Here is a 20345-nt window from a genome sequence, read left to right on the forward strand (position 1 = left end):
TTCTATTTTCTAGAAACAGAGCTACCCATTCAGTCACTCTTTTGTCAAGTCCGATTGCACTCATTTTTGCCAGTAGTCTCCCATGATCTACCCTATCAAATGCCTTAAGACAGGTCAATCGCGATACAGTCCAATTGACCTCCTGAATCCAAGATATCTGCTATATCTTGCTGGAATCCTACAAGTTGGGCTTCAGTGGAATAACCTTTCCTAAACCCAAACTGCCTTCTATCAAACCAGTTATTAATTTTGCAAACATGTCTTACATAATCGGAAAGAATGCTTTCCCAAAGCTTACATACAATGCATGTCAAACTGACTGGCCTGTAATTTTCAACTTTATGTCTATCACCCTTTCCTTTATATACAGGGGCTATAATAGCAACTCTCCATTCATTTGGTATTCCTTCATGCAAACAATAATCAAACAAGTACTTCATATATGGTACTATATCCCAACCCATTGTCTTTAGTATATCCCCCGACACCTTGGCAATTCCAGCTGATTTTCTAGTTTTTAACTTTTGTATCTTACTGTAAATGCCATTGCTGTCATAGGTAAATTTTAATACTTCTTTAGTATTAGTCACCTCCTCTATCTGGACATTATCCTTGTAACCAACAATCTTTACATACTGCTGACTGAATACTTCCGCCTTCTGAAGATCCTCTCAAGTGCAGTTCCCATTCAGGTGTGAAGATGCAATTTTCAGAGTCCACTTTATATCTCTTGTAGTCATTCATTATATAAAAGCCTGAAATAATAAAAAACCTACACAGATGTATAAACAATGCATTATTTTTGAATTTGGGTGCAGAGCAAGCAACAGCCGACAACTAAATGAGGCAGGGAAGAGGCTGCAGACTACAGGAAACACTCACTGCCATCTGTGGAGCACATAGAAAACCTGTTCACTTTCATAACTTCAAAATTCAGTACTGCCATTTGCAAAGCCATTACTGTTTTAGGCCACGGAAGGTATAAGTCTTGGGTTATTCTCTAAGATATATTTACTGTTTTTATTTGTAATTTTTTCCCTTCTTTCTTACTCTTGAGATCATATAAACTACACAGGTCAAGGAAAAGAACGTATTGGGATAATGATCCAGATCCAAACCGGAGTTCGCCATTTGAAGACCCCTGCTCCAAGTAATGGAAAAGGAACAAACAAGTGCAAATCAAGTCATATATAGAAAGAAACACAGAAAAAACACACAATAGGATAAACGCAATAACAAGTCACTGTGAGAAGATGGAGAAATACAAGAACACAAAAGGACAAGGAATATCTGCACATTTTCATACAGTGCTGTCTCTCTCCACATCTACACTTCTTTTACATCCATTTCTTTTTAGACCCAGTGAGCTTATTTCTACTTCTCAGCTTTATCAGAAAAGTGGGCTTCAACACTCTCAGGGGCCATCTTGACAGAACTTCAGTGTTAATGTGGGATAAGAAGAAAGCTGGATAAAGATAAAGATAAATACAGGTAGTAAATGACTAGGAACCCAGGACAAACACAAAAGGAGAAAAGAAACTCAATGGGGCAAGAATGAAGGAAAGAGGTAAAAAAAAAAAGAAATGCTTTTGACATTCATGTCATTTGTCGTTATGAGGTTAGCCAAAGTAGAGAAGGAAAACCACACTTAGAAATCTATAGATATCACTTAAAATCTCTATTTGAAAGTGACTATTTCATAAGCCATAAAACACAGTACATACATTTTTACTTGGAATCAAAATACTTGGATATTACGTTCCACTTCAAAAACCTCACTTACACTGACCAAACTTTGAACTACAACCACCATGAGAAGAAGCTAATGTCAAAGGTGTAGTATCTGTAGAATAAGTTAATGCTTCACCTTGGATCATTGAAGAAGTATTTGCAATTTTGGCCTGCAAAAATACTATTCAGTGAAGCTAAGTTAATATTCCATTCCATTAAAAATGTTCAATGAAAATGGGAACCGGTATGTCTCCATGTCATTGGAACAAAAATTCTACTTACTGATGTGATTGCAAAATGGAAGACAAGGGTTTCCACAGCATATGACTCACCAATCAGTTTAGAGAGGTTCATATCACGTAGAACTCTCATGACAATGGTACTCTCCGAGTCCTTGTTGTTGACACGTTTAGCTGCCCCTAAAGTGCGCAGAACAGACAGGATGTTGCGTAGACCAAAATCATAGTGGACTTGCTTTGTGAGCTGTTCCTCGCACAGTTTATACAAAGTGTAGAACTTGCGGGCCAGAGTTATGTTCTCGAGGAAGCCACAGCTGGCCAGTTTCACACGGATAATGATCTGCCGGTCTGGCACCATCATGGCTACAGTACGGAACTGGATCTTGAGATTCTCTGGCAGCTCCTTGCGGCCAGCATATCCAGGGTTCTGTAACAGCAACAGTCAGTGGTAATCCTAGCCCAGAGCTACGACAAGTTCCATCTCTTACAGTTGCATTAAATTTTATCAGTATGATACCAAGTGAGATGAAGTGATTAATTTCTCACCTAAAAATCAACTAGCTCATGTCTGAAACAGAATTTAAATATTTCCTTGCTATTAAGGTAGATATTTCTGTGTAACACCTACCCAAAAGTGTAATAATATTGCTATTACAACCCATTGACTACTCTTACAGCTTTCAGAGATACCAAGGTGCCAGAATTTTGAAGTTCCAGTAAATCCACCGACATGAGGATGACCTTGTCAAAAGAGCACAATAAAATTGGGATACTGAAAGTCAATTTACTTGTTTATTATATCAGGTAACCTTATAAAACTTTACAAACAGAGCAAGCTGGCTGCGTGTTCTGGGTCACGAAACTGTGTAGCTGCATTCATAAAATGTTGGGTTTGAACTGCATGGTCAGCAGCTTTTAAGATGGTTTTGCCACGGTTTACCATTTTCACACCAAGCAAATGCTGTTACTGTACCTTAATTAAGGCCATGATTCCTTCCTAGTTTTTTTAAAACAATTTGTTTTATGTTACACTGACATAGATAGGTCTTATGGTGACGGGATGGGAAAGGCCTAGGAGTGGGAAGGAAGCAGGCATGGCCTTAATTAAGGCACAGCCCCAGCATTTACCTGGTGTGAAACCACAGGGAAACCATCTTCAGGGCTGCGGACAGTGGGGTTTGAACCCACTATCTCCCGGATGCAAGCTTACCTGGTCCTTCCTAATTCTAGCCCTGTCCTATCCCATGGTCATCATAGACCTGTCTGAGTCTGTTCAACATAAAATGAATAGAAAAGGAACCTTTACAATGTAATCAGTAAATCCTGTATTCTTACAAAGCAGGTGTAGCAATTGCGAGGCTCCAGCAAAATGTGGTGTTGCTTTCTTGCTTGATCTCTGACTACCATGCTGAATAAGTGTTCACACACACCAGAGGGTGCTATAAACATACTGTACTAGTGCAATATGTCAAGGCATGTTCCTCCACTTGAATATCCAGAAATATACACATACAGACAACAGAACTCATTTTGCGCATATAGATGTAGATCAAAGTCCTCTGGGCTTCCTGAACCTCTGTTACAGAGTGTGTATTTTTATTTCCACTTTGGAACGGGTTAGCTGTTCCGTTATGAAATATAGCACTTTCCAAGCATATTTTTAGTGTGAATGTGAAAAATTTTGGAAGAACCTCAATTGAGCTAGCCACTGAAAGTCATTGTGGGTTGATACTTGTGCAGGTAATCATCCTCTCTTATCTCTATTCAGAGGGTAAAGAGGAAGAGGTCCAATCTTCCCAAGAATCAAGGTATTGACAAAATAAAGGGAAAGGCTAAGTATGATATGCATGAAAATAAAATACTAGTTGCTTCAAACTTGACCATCGGGATCAGAGTTCAGTAGAATTTATTTTTTATTTTTTAAAGAAAGAAGCCATACTTTTCAGTGTTGAGTCAGTTAATACAACTTTAAAGCTTTTCAGTTTGTAATTATAACACATATAACACTGTAAGATACCTGTAAAAATAACCCGACATTATTCAGTAGAGAAAGCTAGCTGGCCAAGGGCAGTCGAATACGAGAGAAGAAAGTGTGAGGCCTAACACAAATGACTGGAAACAGTGGCATGAGCACCATAGTCACAACTCTACCCTTCCATGTTGAAAGCCTGTGAAATTGAGGGTACCCTTTTTAGTGGGCTTTTACTACACACATTCCTTTACCCACTGAGGGTTACTGTGATCAAACCAATTTCCTGGTCCTGTCCTAGAGTCTCAGTGTACAGTGTTACTTGCAGGAAACATTCTTTTTATATACTGTAGAATACTGTATACTACTTCTTCTTTTGAGACCACATTGAATCATTTTAATCAACCCCTTGGTTTGTCGATTTCTTAGTAGGACCTTGCGGTCCTCCCAGTACTTCTTCATACTTGTTGATAATCTTGCCCTTTCTTGTGTAGAGAATATTCTAGTTGGGACTTTCTTCTTTGTGAGTGTAAAGTGGAAAGACATATTTTTAAGTGCTGTGTTTACTTTTTCCTTATCCATAGTGTCATTGGGTGTAAGGCCAATTTCTTTCAAATCCTCCCTAATTTCTTTTATCCATCTGCATCCAGAATTCATTGTTGTGTAGCATACATTTCTACAGTGATATTCTATGTAGACTCCTACATATTTGTCTACAGTATTGTCATCTTAAATTATTTATCTGGTAATAATAATCTATACTATTAATAAAAATGTTTGTTTGTTCCAGATAGCCTCAAAAACTACTGGACCGACTGAGCTGAAATTTTAGGTAAGATATAGCTTGAAATCCTGAGTTATGCATCACTATTGACCTATTCAAGGCTTTTGATAGGGTAGATCATGGGAGATTACTGTTGAAAATGAGGGCTATTGGACTAGACAAAAGAGTTGTTGAATGGGTGTTTAAATTTTTAGAAAATAGAACTCAGAGAATTAGAGTATGTGAATTGCTATTTGATCCTGTAACGATCAAGAAGGGGGTCCCACAAGGCAGTATTACTGTACCCTTATGTTTTCTTATATATATAAATAATATGAGTTAATGGCCAGAATCATAGACAAGGCTATTTGCGGATGATGTTATCCTGTATAGAGTAGTAAATAAGCTGCAGGATTGTGAATGACTGTAGGGAAAGCTAGACAATGTTATGAGATGGACAGTGGACAATGGTATGATGCGGGAGCATAGCCAAGGGTTACTGGTGGTTAGAATCCCCCTCCGCCAATGGAAATTTTACAGAAAGAAAATAAACAGAAACTGACAATAAACTAAATAAACATTCAGAGGCATAATGGTAGAACCAACAGAACTGTCGAATCTATTAAAGAAGCCTGGATTTTACTGTAGATTGTAAACTGAACATATCATTCGCTGTAAAACTGTTGACCTTGATCATATTGTTTTTGCTCTGTATTTTAATGTAATATTTTGTAGTCTGCTGCAATCTGAATATCAACACAAATCATTTGTATCAGTGTCCTTATAATGATAAGTCTTACATGCATGTACCACACATGTATAAGCACTTTCATTGTGTCCTATCACCCCCTCCATCAGCCGATCCTGGTAAATGGGATGAAAAAACAGGTTGTAAGTTTCATCAAGAGGAAAAGTCCTCTCAGTTTTAATTACCGAGTTGGCTGGGGTGGTAGTACCTCATGGGGAACACTGTAAGTACCTAGGTGTAAATATAAGGAATAATCTTCATTTGAGCAATCATATTAACAAGGTTGTTAAGAAATGTTCCAGATCTCTTCACATGGCCATGAAAGTATTTAGGGGCTGTAGTAAAGATGCAAAGGAGAGGGCATAATAGTCTCTGGTAAGACCCCTACGCTTCCAGTGTATAGGACTCGCACCAGGACTACTTGATACGAGAATTGGAGAAGATCTAAAGGAAAGCAGCACAAATTGTTCTGGGTGATTTCCAACAAAGGAGTAATGCTACTAACATTTTGCAAACTTTGGGCATGGAATTAAGAAAACAAGATGCTCGACTATGTGGTATGTTCTTGTAATTTATGAGCTTTATATCCGTATTGATAATTCACACAAATGCAAAGAGGAGAAGAATTCCACCTAATCAATACTTGTTTATTAGTGTTATTCCAATTTGACGAATGCCTTACTCATGAGTACAACCTGACATGTTACCGTCACATGATATTCCTTTTTAGATATGGTAATGTTTGCAATTGCACGATATATTATATGTATATGTATGTCCAGCTGAGGATGACCCCCTAGGGTATTTTTAGTAACAATAATAAACAAGTATTAATTAGGTGAAATTCTTCTCCTCTTTGCATTTATGTGGTATGTTACAATATAATTGGTCCGTTATTGGACATTATAAATTTTCCAGCTAAAACATTCTTGGTTACCAGTTGTTTCACCCTAGTATGCCAATTTGGGCTCATCAGTTAGTTACTAGCACATCTACCAAGAAGCATACCTTGCATACCTTGGAGGTCACTGCATAGGCTACTTGGAGCCACCGGTAGTGCCAATGTACTATGAGAGACTTTGTCTCATCTACAAAAACTGATGCCTTGTAGGCCATCAGATGTGGTATGTTTTGAGTTGTCTGTGATGAGATGGCATTGAATGACATTAGTGGACGAATAAGTTTGAGTGGAGCTTTTAAATATAAAGATCATAATAAGAAAACAAAGTTGAAATTGAGGAGGACAAATTGGGGCAAATGTTCATTTATAAGACAAGGAGTAAGGGATTGGAATACTCTAAATTATCAAGAGAAATGTTTGATAAATTTCCAAGTTCATTGAAAATGTTTCAGAAAAAGCTGGGTAAACAACATAGAGAATCTGCCACCTTGCTGACAGCCCTAAATGAAAAAATGAAATGGCGTATGGCTTTTAGTGCCGGGATTGACCGAGGACAAGTTTGGCTTGCCAGATGCAGGTCTTTTGATCTGATGCCCGTAGGGGACCTGTGCGTCTAGATGAGGATGAAATGATGATGAAGATGACACATACACCCAGCCCCAGTGTCAGCGGAATTAACCAATTATGGTTAAAATTCCCGACCCTGCCAGGAATCGAACCCAGGACCCCTGTGACCAAAGGCCAGCATGCTAACCATTTAGCCATGGAGCCGGACACAGCCCTAAATGAAGATTAATGATGACTGATTGAGATATTTCTGATTTTAACATTTCACTGTTTGGAACTACTGGGGGATTTTACAGGGGTATATCCCAAATTTGGGCAATTTCTTCCTTACATTAACTAAAAAAAGCAGTGCATCATGTGGCCTTGAAATTAAATTTTCTACAAGAAACTTCATATATATTTTCATTGTAACTCAAAACAGTTTTTGAGAAAATTCAGCTTTCTTGTGGTTTTGGCTATGTTCCATGGTGAAATAACTAAAATAATGGGTAAATGGTTGGCCTTATTGGAACATAAAGTGTACCATGTGGGCTTGAAAATATTATATATATTTTTTTTACAAGATATGTCACAAGCATTTTCTTTGCAACTCTAACAGTTATTACATAATGCCTATTTTTTTCATCTTCAAGTGTTAGACCTCACACTTTCATCTTTCTTACTGCTGTACTCCAATGTATGCCTAGACTGGACGTGCTCATACTATTCAACCACAATGACGCCGGGGCTACGTCATAGGCTGTGAAGGTTTTGCAAAGTTCTCCCAGTCACTCTTGATCACTGAGACGATGCCCAAGTTTGAAATGGAGGCAGAAAATAATAAAAGAAAAGAGGGCAGAAATTCACGTCATTTCTAATTTAAGTTGTAAGAAATAAATTATTTATGTTCATTGCAATTTATGTATTTTGACCAGATACAAGTTCATTAAATATCATGAAAAAGAAATGAAATTTAAAATTTAAAAATAAATTTTAAAAATATTATTTTGGAAAAATTATTAATTGTATACAATTTTTTTTTTGGGTGATATCTCTACTTTTATGTAGGTGACATTCCCACTAAGTTTTGTGAAAATCCGCAAATTAGGTAAAAAATATCTGTTTATCTCAGGAGTGTTGCCTTAAAACTCCACTCAAGCTTATTCATCTAGTAATGTCATTACATGCCATCTCTCCACAGACAGCTCAGAATATTCTGCATAGTCAAGCAGCTCATCTCCTTACTTCCAAGTCTTCCCTGCCCGAAGTTTGCAATAATTTCTTAACATCACTCTTTTGTTGGAAATCACCCAGAACAAATCCTGCTACTTTCCTCTAGATCTTTTACAATTTCTGAATCAAATAATCCTGGTGAGGGGTCCCATATATTGGAACTCTATACTCTAATTGGGGCCTTACTATATGCCCTCTTCTTTACATCTTTACCACATTCAACAAGCTTAGATCATTTACAGCCTAGTGTTACACATGACAAAGTAATTCCACCATTTTATTTTAAGTTACCTCAATATGAATTCTGATGTGAAAATGTATTTGGAGGCTCTGTTTATATATCGTAATAAAGGATAATAAGGAAAAGCTCACCATGGTGATGAATATGCCAAACTCAGGACACATGTCGATGACGTCACCATCAGTGAAGGTGAATTGTTTCTTCTTCTCCTTCTTGGCAGCCAGTACCACTGCCACCTGCTGAGCCGCCACTGACAGCACTGGTAGTTCAATACGGTTGAATTCGTCAAAGCAACCCCATGAGCCAGATTGAGCTAATCCTAGGAACATCACCATGGTAGGAAATAAAGTTATGATATGCCAAAGGAGGTATCCTATTTCAGTGAAGACAAAACCAGCTCACAGAACAAGTCTTTGTATTTATTGAACTTGGACATGTTGCTTTCATGACAAAGTTGAAATGAAGAACAATCCACAAAGACAATAAGAACAAATTATATAAAACTAAAGTGTTATAGAAACTATGGCAGTGCCACTTTTGATACTTGACAAAGATGTAGGTGAATAAAGTGAGTCTGATACAGTCATGAATCAAAGAACATTGGAAAAAAAAAAAAAAAAAAAAAGGGTAAAATAATAAAAAACACGCTAAAATTCAAGTCAGTTTCTAGGCAATATTATGATGATCATTTCTCTTAACCCGTTAAGTGGGGAGGTGATAAATGAGAAATTCCTGCATATAGGGAATCATTTTCAGTAAAACTTTTCTTTAAAAAAGAAATAGTTTTTGCCAACCTACACTCGCTTGATTACATTATGTTAAACTTTCCATAAAATTATATGTTGCAATGTAAATTGTGTAATTATTTACAAATAAAACTTCCTTCAGGCTAGCAACCCATCGGAAGGACATTTGATTGCTTTCAAGTCTTGTAAAAAGAAAAATGCAAGACCATAACGGGATACATGGCCCAATATTTGGAAGGAAGATGATGATGATGATTTACAAAATAAAACTAATTTTCAATTCATCCATGTCAGTGCAGAAATTGCATATGTGCCATTTCATATTTACTCCGATTTGGAGCATTATTTGTGTAGCTTATATTAATTAATTGTTGAAATGCATAACACATAAATGAAAAATGATGAAATGCTCCAAATAATAGAGACACATTCTTTCAAACGTCACATTTTCCTGAATTAAAATAGAAAAATTACTCACTTCGAAGCCCTATAACTTGCCAATGTAGAGGATAGCGAGTAATCTGTAAGTTCATTCATCACAATTTTGTCACCACATTACACAAAATTACACTATACTGTGGAAATTATTTACACTAATTATTTACACTCAACAGCTATCACAAATGGCTGGCGAAAAAATTTGAAATACTCTTTCAGGATGGTCACTTGCAGTTCCCGGCACCCAGATTGAACAGCGGTCACCGAATGTACACTACGAGCTTCTCAAATTCCCCGAGCATAGAACCTGAGACACACTGGCATATTTGCAGTGTTCATACTTCAGCTGCATGGTAAAGCCTGAAGCAAGGAGACGGGCACAAACCAACATTGCATATTACACAACAATACTGAGTGACCTGCCGCTGGTCTTTCGCCATGCAAACAACGCATCTCTTATTTGCATGCGGTCTTGATTTTGAGGGTTGATTGAAATCTGGAAAATTCCTTCCCTAGGATCAAGCCAGTAGCGTAGCCAGGATTTCAGTTTAGGGGGGGCCCATTCATCCAGAATTTTATTTTGATAGGTGTCCAAACTTCCATAGTTTAGGTGGTGTAGAATACCGAAAAAGGAAATTAGTGTCCTTGGATCCAAGTAAAAGTGGTGGATTCGTGCGGATTCCGGAAGCTAATAGTAATTCCTTCTTCTTCTTCCCCACTTTTCCCACATCTGTGGAGTCGCGGGTGCGAAATGTGTCGCACATGTGGATTTGGCCCTGTTTTACGGCCGGATGTCCTTCCCGACGCCAACCCTATATAGAGGGGTGTAATCAGTGTTGTGTGTTTATTTGGTGGTTGGTAATGTAGTATGATGTCTGAATATGAATATGTTGGGACAAACACCCAGTCCCAAGCCAGAAGAATTATTCAGATGCGATTACAATCAAAGACCCAGCCGGGAATCGAATCCGGAACCGTCTGAACCGAAGGCCTCAACACTGATCATTCAGCCAATGAGTCGGACTCCGGAAGCTAATATTAATGCACATTATATATAAAATGCTCAATAAAAGAACTTTAGTTAAAACTCCTGGGGTGTCTGGACTCCTTGGACGACAACCCACCGGTCCCCCGGCTACCTCTGTTACTCCCATCCCAACATAACTGCAGCATTTCATATATTCCGCGTAGAAGTGAAATGAATGCAAGAATAAACACTTTGAGTAAGGATGCAATATTCTGGTTTAGAACAAATACGGTAATGTTATAATAATAATGGTCATGTGATAAGCAATAAAGAAGTGACATTTTATACAAATAATGTGGCAAAGATACACACACAAACACACGCGCGTGTGCTTGCGCGCGCGCGTCGAATACAGGTTTCTCGTCCTTCTTGTCCATGGCTAGATGATGAAGGCAAGAGAATGATGGCCCACCGTGACTCGTTATTTCGACATTATAAACAAACCCTAGATGACACAGACTTCGACTCTAACCGCATCTTAAGAAATCGCACAAAGCAGTTAATCAGAAATTTAAAAAATGCATATATTTTCGGATTTTAGCTAACAACTTAAATTCTAATCGCGCATGGGACCAACTTAGAGCTCTGGGAATAGGAAAACATCAACATAGACAGACAACTCCTGACATTCCACTTGACGAACTGAACGATTACTTTAGTAGAATAAATATTCAACCTACCCAAATTAACTGCACCGACTCACCGCCCTCCCCTCCAGCCAATCCGCCATTCACATTTCACAGTGTCACAGAAAATCAGGTTAAAAGGCTTTGTACTCGATTAAATCAAAGACTATAGGTGTATATGATATTCCTATTACTTTCAAATCAAATCAAAATCTCTTTATTTGCAAATGAGGTGTCTACCTCGGTGGCAAATGGTACACTAAAATACATTATTGTCAAGCACTAAATATTAAATTAACAAGAGAAGAAAATTTTTCCTATAATACAATATTATACAATTTATGCTAACAATGTTTTCTATTAAACACACAGCTCATCCTTAATAAATTTATATTGTTTACAAAATTCTACTTATAATATATCCTGTCCTACTTACAAATATAGTCAACTGATATACAGTATGTGGAATTACTTCAAATGATACTATACAACTGGTATAACATTAATATTTACATTGCATTTATTTATTTACTTTTTTTTTTTTTTTTTTACCCGTTCTGGATCCTAAGTAGCATAACGACCTGCTGCGTCTTAACCAGAGCCCCTTTTGCCACCACTTTTCAGAGTTCCTGAAGGGCCTTCACAGCTACCGTAGCGGTCCCAGGGCCCTCGAAGTCCCCACTGTACTTCACCCCTACAGGCAGTCCCCTACTTTGGCTGTCCAAACTCCTTAGACCAGGGGATGGAATTAATTTATTCACACACATTTTTTTATATACAATAACCTGCACTGGTCGAATGCCCTCTAACATTTCATTTATTTTCTCTGTTGCTGTTTATTCTCTTCTTGAATATCTGTACAGATTTTGGAAAAGGATCAAACACTACCCCTGGTAAACTGTTCCACTCCTTCACACCCTTCCCAATGAATGAAAATTTACCCCAATCGCTTCTGCTAAAATTCCTTCTAATTTTATATTTGTGGTCAGTCCTGCCGATATAATTATTTTCCAACTGAAGCCTCTCACGGATATCTCCCCATGCTTCTTCTCCTGTATAGGCTCTATATAATCCTGTAAGTCTAGTTTTCTCCCTTCTCTTACTTAAAGTTTCCCACCCAAGTTCCTTTAACATTTCTGATACACTACTCTTTCTCCTGAAATCCCCTGTTACAAATCTTGCTGCTTTCCTCTGCACACTATCTATTTCTTTTATTAGGTATTCTTGGTGAGGATCCCAAACACTGTTTGCATATTCCAATAATGGACGAACCATACTCAAGTAACTTTTTTCTTTTAATTCTTTGTTGCATCCTTTAAGTAGCCTCATTATGACATGTAATGATCTGTATGCTTTCCCAACAATGTCATCAATATGACCCTTCCAGTGCAAATTACTTTCAAATCTCACACCTAAGTATTTGCACTTGCCATCTTTTGGGATAACTACCTCATCCAAAGTATATTCAAATTCAGTTTTAAAGCTCCTGTTTGTAAAAGTTGTAACAGTTGATTTGCCTCCATTAACCTTCATATTATTTTCTTCAACCCATTGTTGGATACTTTCAAGGTCCCTTTGTAATTCTGAACAATCCTCAATGTTGTTTATTTCTCTATAAACAATTATGTCATCTGCATACAATCTTATTTTTGATGTTATATTGTTCCCTAAATCATTTGCGTATATTAAGAAAAGTAACGGACCGATTATACTACCCTGTGCAATTCCCTTCCAAACTTTCTCTTCCTGAGATACATTATTTCCTACTTTGACTTTCTGAACCCTTGAATTTAGAAATGCTTTTATCCAACGTGTAACCCTTACGTCCAATCCTATTCCCTCCAATTTCTTTAATAATATTCCATGTTCCACTCTATCAAAGGCTTTGGAAAGATCTATGGCTATGCAATCTAACTGACCTCCTGAATCCAACTGATCTGATATGTCCTGCTGAAATCCCACCAGTTGTGCCTCACAAGAAAATTTCTTTCTAAATCCATACTGGCTCCTCATGAACCAATTCTTATCATCACATATCCCTCTGATGTACTTCGATATTAAACTCTCCAGAATTTTACAAACTATACTGGTCAGGCTGATTGGTCTGTAGTTCCCTGGTTTCCTTTTATCACCCTTTCCTTTATAAATTGGTATTATTATAGATTCCTTCCATTCCTTTGGTATTACACTATTATTTATGACATAGTCAAAGAGAAATTTTAAATAAGGCACTATGTACCACCCCATTGTCTTTAATACCTCCCCAGTAATTTGATCACTCCCTGCTGCTTTTCCTTGCTGAAGCAGTTGGATTTCTCTGAAAATATCTTCGTTTGTGAATGAGAAGCTTCTTGTTTCCCTCTGTCTCTCTCCCTCTCTATCTTCTGTTTCGGTTTCCAACTCTTGACAATCATGTACTGAATCTCTAAATTCCCTACTAAATAGGTTTGCTTTCTCAGTATCTGTTAAATAGTGTTCACCCCCTTCTCCCACCATTGTAGGAATTTGGATTCCTTTTCCTTTTTGATTCCTGATATATGAATACAGCTTTTTCCATTTCCCTTTGTGGTCATTACCCTCTTGAAGTATGCCATTCATATAATTCTCTTTTGCTTCCTTTTTCACTCTATTCAGTTCCCTCATTAGCTGTTTTCTAGTTTCTCTACTCTCCCTACCCTCTTTGATTTTCCTGTTTACTATTCTACATTTTCTTTTTAATTTTCTTATTTCCCTTGTATAATAAACAGGGTCTGAGGTCATTTTACCCTTCTTAACAGGTACAAATCTCTTCTCTCCTTCCCAAATAATTCCTTTAAATTTAGCCCAAAGTGTATCCACGTTACTCCCTTCACTTATCCAACAACTGAATTGTGAGTTAAGGTAAGTCCCAAATTCATCAACTTTAGTTTTTCTGTACAATTTCTTGTCTTGTGTAACCCTCTTATTAAGCCTTTTTGGTACGAGTCCTACATCCATTATTACAGCCTTATGGTCTCCTATTCCTTCAATTACCTCAGTTTTATCAACAATTTCCCATGGTTTAACCAAGAATACATCTAGTAAGTTATTGAGACGAGTCGCTTCTTGTACTACTTGTGTAAATCCTCCCTCCCAAATTAACTTATTTGCCAGTTTCTGTTCATGGGCTTCACTTGCAGCTCCTTTCCATTCAACTTCAGGCAAATTTAGATCTCCCCCAATTATTACCATATCATTATTATTGATTTTACAAGTATAATCTATTATTTTTTCAAAGATTTCCATGTCTCTTTCCTCTCTTCCAGGCCTGTATGTTCCTATAATTCCCACCTCCTTCATATTATCACAAACTAATTTTATCCCTAATATTTCATCCCTTTCATCGGTAAACCATTCATGTGAACAGTAAGTTTCCTTCACCAGAATAAACACCCCCCCTCCCTTTTTATCTCCTCGGTCTCTACGATAGACTGTGTACCCTTCTGGAAATACTTCTCTATTACCCACCCCTTCTTTCAACCACGATTCCACTCCTATCACCACATCAGTCTCATAAGATTCCATCAATGTACCGAATTTTAATTGTTTATTTACTACACTTTGACAGTTTACCAAGAGCAATCTCAGACCCCCTTCCTCCCTAAAACTTGACTGTTGCAATTGGGTAACTTGAAATTCCTTACTATCCTGAGTTTCTTTTTCTAGTTGACTGAGCCAGCTTGAAGTATAGCTGGCTCTTTCTGCTAGTTTTCCTGGTCAGCATTATAACTCAAGGGAGTTGCCTGTTTTACAGTACGGTACATATCTTAAGATTAATAAAATCTAGAACAATATTTCCTATCTTTCGTTTACCTGAATTGTTTAGATGGAGGCCATGTTTTGTATAACAGTATCTCTCAAAACTGCTGCATTCAATAACCTGAGTATTCCGAAAATGTTTACAAATTTTAACAATATCTGTATTGACCTTGTCCACTTCAATGTTCACACACGAATCTCTACTCAAATCATGCATGTGGGGCACGTTCACTACAAAAACGTTAGTGTGGGTCAGCTTCCCTAGTGTATGTTTAAGTTGTGATCTTACATTCTTGGCGTCGTCGCGAGCTACGTCGTTCGTCCCACCGATGATAAGCACTGCATCGCCGCTCCCGAAGTTCCTAGTTGCTGCTTCTACGTTTTCCACAACCCTGCTGATAGAAGCTCCTGGATATATTTCTCCGGTTGCTGCTATATTCTCGTCGTTAATCACTCCCGCAATTCCCCTTCCTTGGCTATCACCAAACACAGCTACCTTCGCTGATTTAGGCCTAACTGGGTCTTGAATCTGAATTCTAGGCCTAAATTTCAAACTCGGCACGTCAACGGATCGCGATGATTTGGTTTCACGCGCGCGATCACTTTCTTCCAGGATTAAATTATTTAGGGCAGAAAACCTATTTCTAATGTTTATTTCTGGAAATTCAGTTGTAGATTTCTTCTTAGCCGGCCATCCACGAACTACTTGACACCACGTGCTCGAGTTTGTTACTTGTACCGGTATATCACTCGAAGAATGGTCAGTCCCAAATTCTAGCGATCGCAGTCTTTCTTTTAATTCTTGATTTTCAACTTTAAGAGTCTCATTGTCCTTTTTTAGAATGTTTATAATTTCTAATGCACTTTTATATTCCTCATCGACTGTTTTCGGTGCTTCGTCAACGCCGTCCCCAACAACAACATTCCGAACACACTGCTCACAAATCCAGTCAACATTTTCATTAGTTTTTACGTCTCTAGGGCAATTCCCGCACTTATAATGCCACCATCGATCACATGAATCACACAACATTCCATTTTTCACTAATTTTCGACATTTTCCGCACTTTTCGTCACATTTTACGGTTAATTTACTCGGAGAAAAAAACACTACGTCGTCATTACCGGGCGCCATTTTGAAGAAAAGAAAAAAAAAAAACATTATGGGTGCTATCTCGCCTATACTGACGCACATACTGAACTACTGTTTACTAAACGGAACTTTCCCTACTGTATGGTACCTAAGAGTTTAGACCCACAATCACCCTCTGACTATCGTCCTATGTCCGTACTCCCTGCGCTTTCTAAAGACTTTGAACGTTTAGTATACGAGGAAGTTCTGGAATACCTAAATAAAAATGCTCTTTTGGACCCTTTGCAATCTGGATTTGAGAAGGGTCACAGTACCGCGACAGCACTTTTGAAGGTTACCGAAGACATTAGAAACGCTATGGACAAACGACTGCTCACTATACGTATCCTTCTTGACTTAAGCAGCGCCTTTGACACTGTACTAATTCCGACTATGATACAGAAAATGGAACTGCTAAATTTCGACCTGGCTGCGCTTAAGGTTTTTAGTTCTTATTTGAGTAACCGTCAACAGCGTGTAACAGTAAACGACAAGGCCTCTAAATGGAAAATGAAGTTTTGCCCCACAGGGCAGTATTCTACGGCCCCTAAGTTTCTGTATTTATATCAATGACATGCCATCTGTGACAGGAAATAACACACATGACCTCTGTGCTGACGATCTTTAAATAGGCTATATCGACACTGCAAGACAAGATATTAACAGGGACCTCCGACGACTCAGTGTATATGCACAACGAAGCTCTCTTATACTAAACTGCAAAAAAACTCAGACAATTATAATTGGATCACGAAAATTACTGAGCTTCTCAAACAATGTCCCGCCTATCCTACTGAATGGTAACATTATTCCCTACAGTAAAACGGTTAAAAATCCCGGCGTAATGATGAATGTAACAGTTGATTGGTCTGATCAAACGAAAGAAATACGTAAAAAGATTTTTGGAGTACTTCACCCTCTTAAATGACAGAAGAATGTATTTCCATTTGAGCTACAGGCCAAACTAATACAGACACTCATTCGCCCTATTCTTGATTATTGTGACGTTGTTTTAGTTGACATGACGAGAGAAGAAACACTTAAACTTCAACGAGCACTGAATTCCTGCCTGCGATTTATTTACAATATCGGGTACGATGTTCATATCACCCTATATTATCAGGCTGTCTCATGGCTGATGTCTAATAAACGTCGGCAGCTACACACTTTAACGATGATGATCAGAGTGGTAGCTGAAAGTTAGCCAATGTATATTTCTTCTAAATTCATCTTTTTATCATCATTTCACAACATTAATACACGTTCTAGATCCATTCTTTCTATTCCACTGCACCGCACAAATACAATTATTAAATCATTTGTGGTGACTGTCGCCAGATTATGGAATTCCCTGCCAGTTCAGGTCAGAGAAACTAGCTTTTTTAAATCACGATTTAAGGTCACCTGCCGAGACTACCTGCTGAGGACAGCTGACTGAATGGTTGAAGTATGAATGTGTGCGTTCCTGAGGATTAGCCATGTTTAAGAGTTTTTAATATTAGTTAGTTCTAATATTAATTTAGTAAGAAATTTATTTAAATTTATTTTAAATTCTATTAATTTATATAGTTTTAACTATTTTAAGAATCCCAGTATTCTATTTAAGATATTGATAGTATGTGGTTAAGTGTACAAGAGGGCCTGGAGCCCTAACTTCGCCTCTGTACTGAAGGCACAAATAAATAAATAAATAAATAAATAAATAAATAAATAAATAAATAAATAAATAATGTAAAACGTATGGGTATAGATATTTTGTTAGTTGGTAAAGGAAAATACACGTTACAACAAATGCTATGTAGGGTTTACCTTGTCCTGTTAGTTTCCAATGCGGTTAGGGCCACGCAGCTGTGAGCTTGCATCCGGGAGATAGTGGATTCGAACCCCACTGTCGGCAGCCCTGAAAATGTTTTCCCGTGGTTTCCCATTTTCACACCAAGCAAATGCTGGGGCCGTACCTTAATTAAGGCCACGGCCGCTTCCTTCCCACTCATAGGCATTTCCTATCCCGACGTCGCCATAAGACCTATCTGTGTCGGTGTGACGTAAAGTAAATTGTTAATTACTTTTCCACGCAAGTCTGGGATACAGAATATAGTAGTATAAAGTTAGAGTTTCGTGACGCTAATATTCGCATGTATATTTTTTTTTAACGTGCCAGAAATCAACGACACTGAGCTGTTGCCATTTCAACACCGTTTTAAGGGTTACCGATCCAATCCTCGATTTGAACCTGCGAACTCAGACTCAGAAGGACAGCGACTCAACCAACTGAGCCACATGAAAAGGAGGCATTTGTGATTATTGTTATAAATAGATGCAGCTAGTATTTTTACAAAGGTTTTATGAGGAGCATTTATTAAGGCGTACGTTTTCTTACTGTCCTAAACGCACGAAGCCGGACAGAAGAACTAGCTGGAAGCTAAGGAGCCTTGCAGGGGTGTCGCTTCCTTCTCTGTTCACTTTTCCAAATAAAACTCCATGACGTAACAGCCCCGAAGCGCCATCGCCTACCAAGCGACGGCTGTTCAGCCCGGAGGCCTGCAGATTACGAGGTGTTGTGTGGTCAGCACGACGAATCCTCTCCGCTGTTATTCCTGGCTTTCTAGACCAGGGCCGCCATCTCACTGTCAGATAGCTCCTCAATTATAAACACGTGGGCTGAGTGTACCTCGAACCAGCCCTCAGATCCAGGTAAAAGTCCCTGACCTGGCCGGGAATAGAACCCGGGCCTCCGGTAAGAGGCAGGCACGCTACCCGTACACTGTGGGGCCGGCTGGTACTTTTAGGTCTCCTTATTTTCGAATTTAACTTAAGACATCCTGCATTCGATTCCCGGCACTGACAGAGTTAAGAAAGGCATGGGATGGGGAAGATACAGCCTTGTTTTTGGGTGCAGTAGAGTTTTCCTTGAGTCTCTCGTAATCGAAATATGTACGGCCTGGAAGGTAGTCACCTTCACGGGGTGTAGTACCAAAGTGGTTCCTTTTTTCTAAGAAGACAAATTAAATGAAGATTCTACTTCCTCGCAAACGAAGAACGATATTATAAATTTTACGAACAGTTTCAATAATGCAGCCGGTTTATGTTAAGAGTACTAAAGCTATGATTGTACATGGTAACAATCAAAACCAACAATATCTACTGAAGATCCGTCACCGCCCTCGGTAGGACCGGCTTTCTTTTCATATTCACCGGGCGAGTTGGCCGTGCAGTTAAGGGCGCAAAGCTGTGTGCTTGCATCCGGGAGATAGTGGGTTCAAACACCTCTGTCGGCAGCCCTAAATATGGTTTTCTGTGGTTTCCCATTTTTCACACCAGGCAAATGCTGGGGCTGTGCCTTAATTAAGGCCACGGCCGCTTCTTCCCACTCTCAGCCCTTTCCTTTCCCATCGTTGCCATTGAAGACCTACGGTGCGACGTAAAGCAAATTCTAAATAAAAAATAAAAAATCTTTTCACAACCCCTTCCACTCACCATTTAAGGTACAAGGTAAGTCCGAAGATGGTTGGATACTCAAAATACACCACCATAAATGATGCGGTTCTGGCTCAAAAGTATAAAGAAAGGTAAGGGACGGGATCTAGTATTTTAAGTAGAATCTGTATCAATAGAACGTGACTACCCATTTTAAAAATGTCTCATGTATCGACTGCGATTCAAGCCTGGGCCGTCCTGATGAGGAGATAGAAGCATTGGAACTGAGTTATCACGCCCGCCAATTACAAAGTATTTACCCGCACTTTTGATGGTGCCATTTGAGGTTCCAATCAGTCCCCGGGCATTTGACAAAATATATAGGCCTACCTATCGAACTTAGGCACGCATCCACGATTGTCTTGGCACTGTAAGAATTTAAAAAAAACTTTTTCATAACTTACCGAGGATGCACATAGTATTGGCTTTTCAGTGACAAAACGGTCCCTCTTCAAAAAATGTTACTTATATGGCACAAAATGAGGAACTAATGTGCAGATCACAATCCTGTCACAGTCTTCCCAACGCTGCAACTCAAACACAGCACATCTCTCAACCACGGTGCAACCCGAGGATCCCTAGGACATTGTTGTTTCCTGGAACCGATCTGCAAAAGCTGACACGATGTTGTAAGTTTGCAGCTGTTTCTGGACGTGGCCCCCGTTATCTCGGTGGTCACGTTCCGGTCCCCTACTCCCTTGCTAATTGGCCCTTTCTTCATGTCTTGACATTTATCAGTACATGGTTTCAT

At 38.6% G+C, this 20345-nt stretch overlaps 1 protein-coding gene across 1 annotated transcript in view; it reads right to left on the minus strand.

Annotated features, from left to right (window-relative positions):
• Positions 1-20345, minus strand: part of Dhc1 (Dynein heavy chain 1) — a 443578-nt gene that overhangs the window by 290745 nt on the left and 132488 nt on the right. The window contains exons 25-26 of the mRNA XM_068227758.1: positions 8503-8690; positions 2064-2397 (exon numbers count right to left, since the gene is read on the minus strand). Of these exons, the coding sequence (XP_068083859.1) occupies positions 2064-2397; positions 8503-8690 (522 nt within the window). The remainder of the gene's footprint in view (positions 1-2063; positions 2398-8502; positions 8691-20345) is intronic.

Source organism: Anabrus simplex, chromosome 5 (assembly GCF_040414725.1).
Source record: "Anabrus simplex isolate iqAnaSimp1 chromosome 5, ASM4041472v1, whole genome shotgun sequence".
Lineage (NCBI taxonomy): Eukaryota > Metazoa > Arthropoda > Insecta > Orthoptera > Tettigoniidae > Anabrus > Anabrus simplex.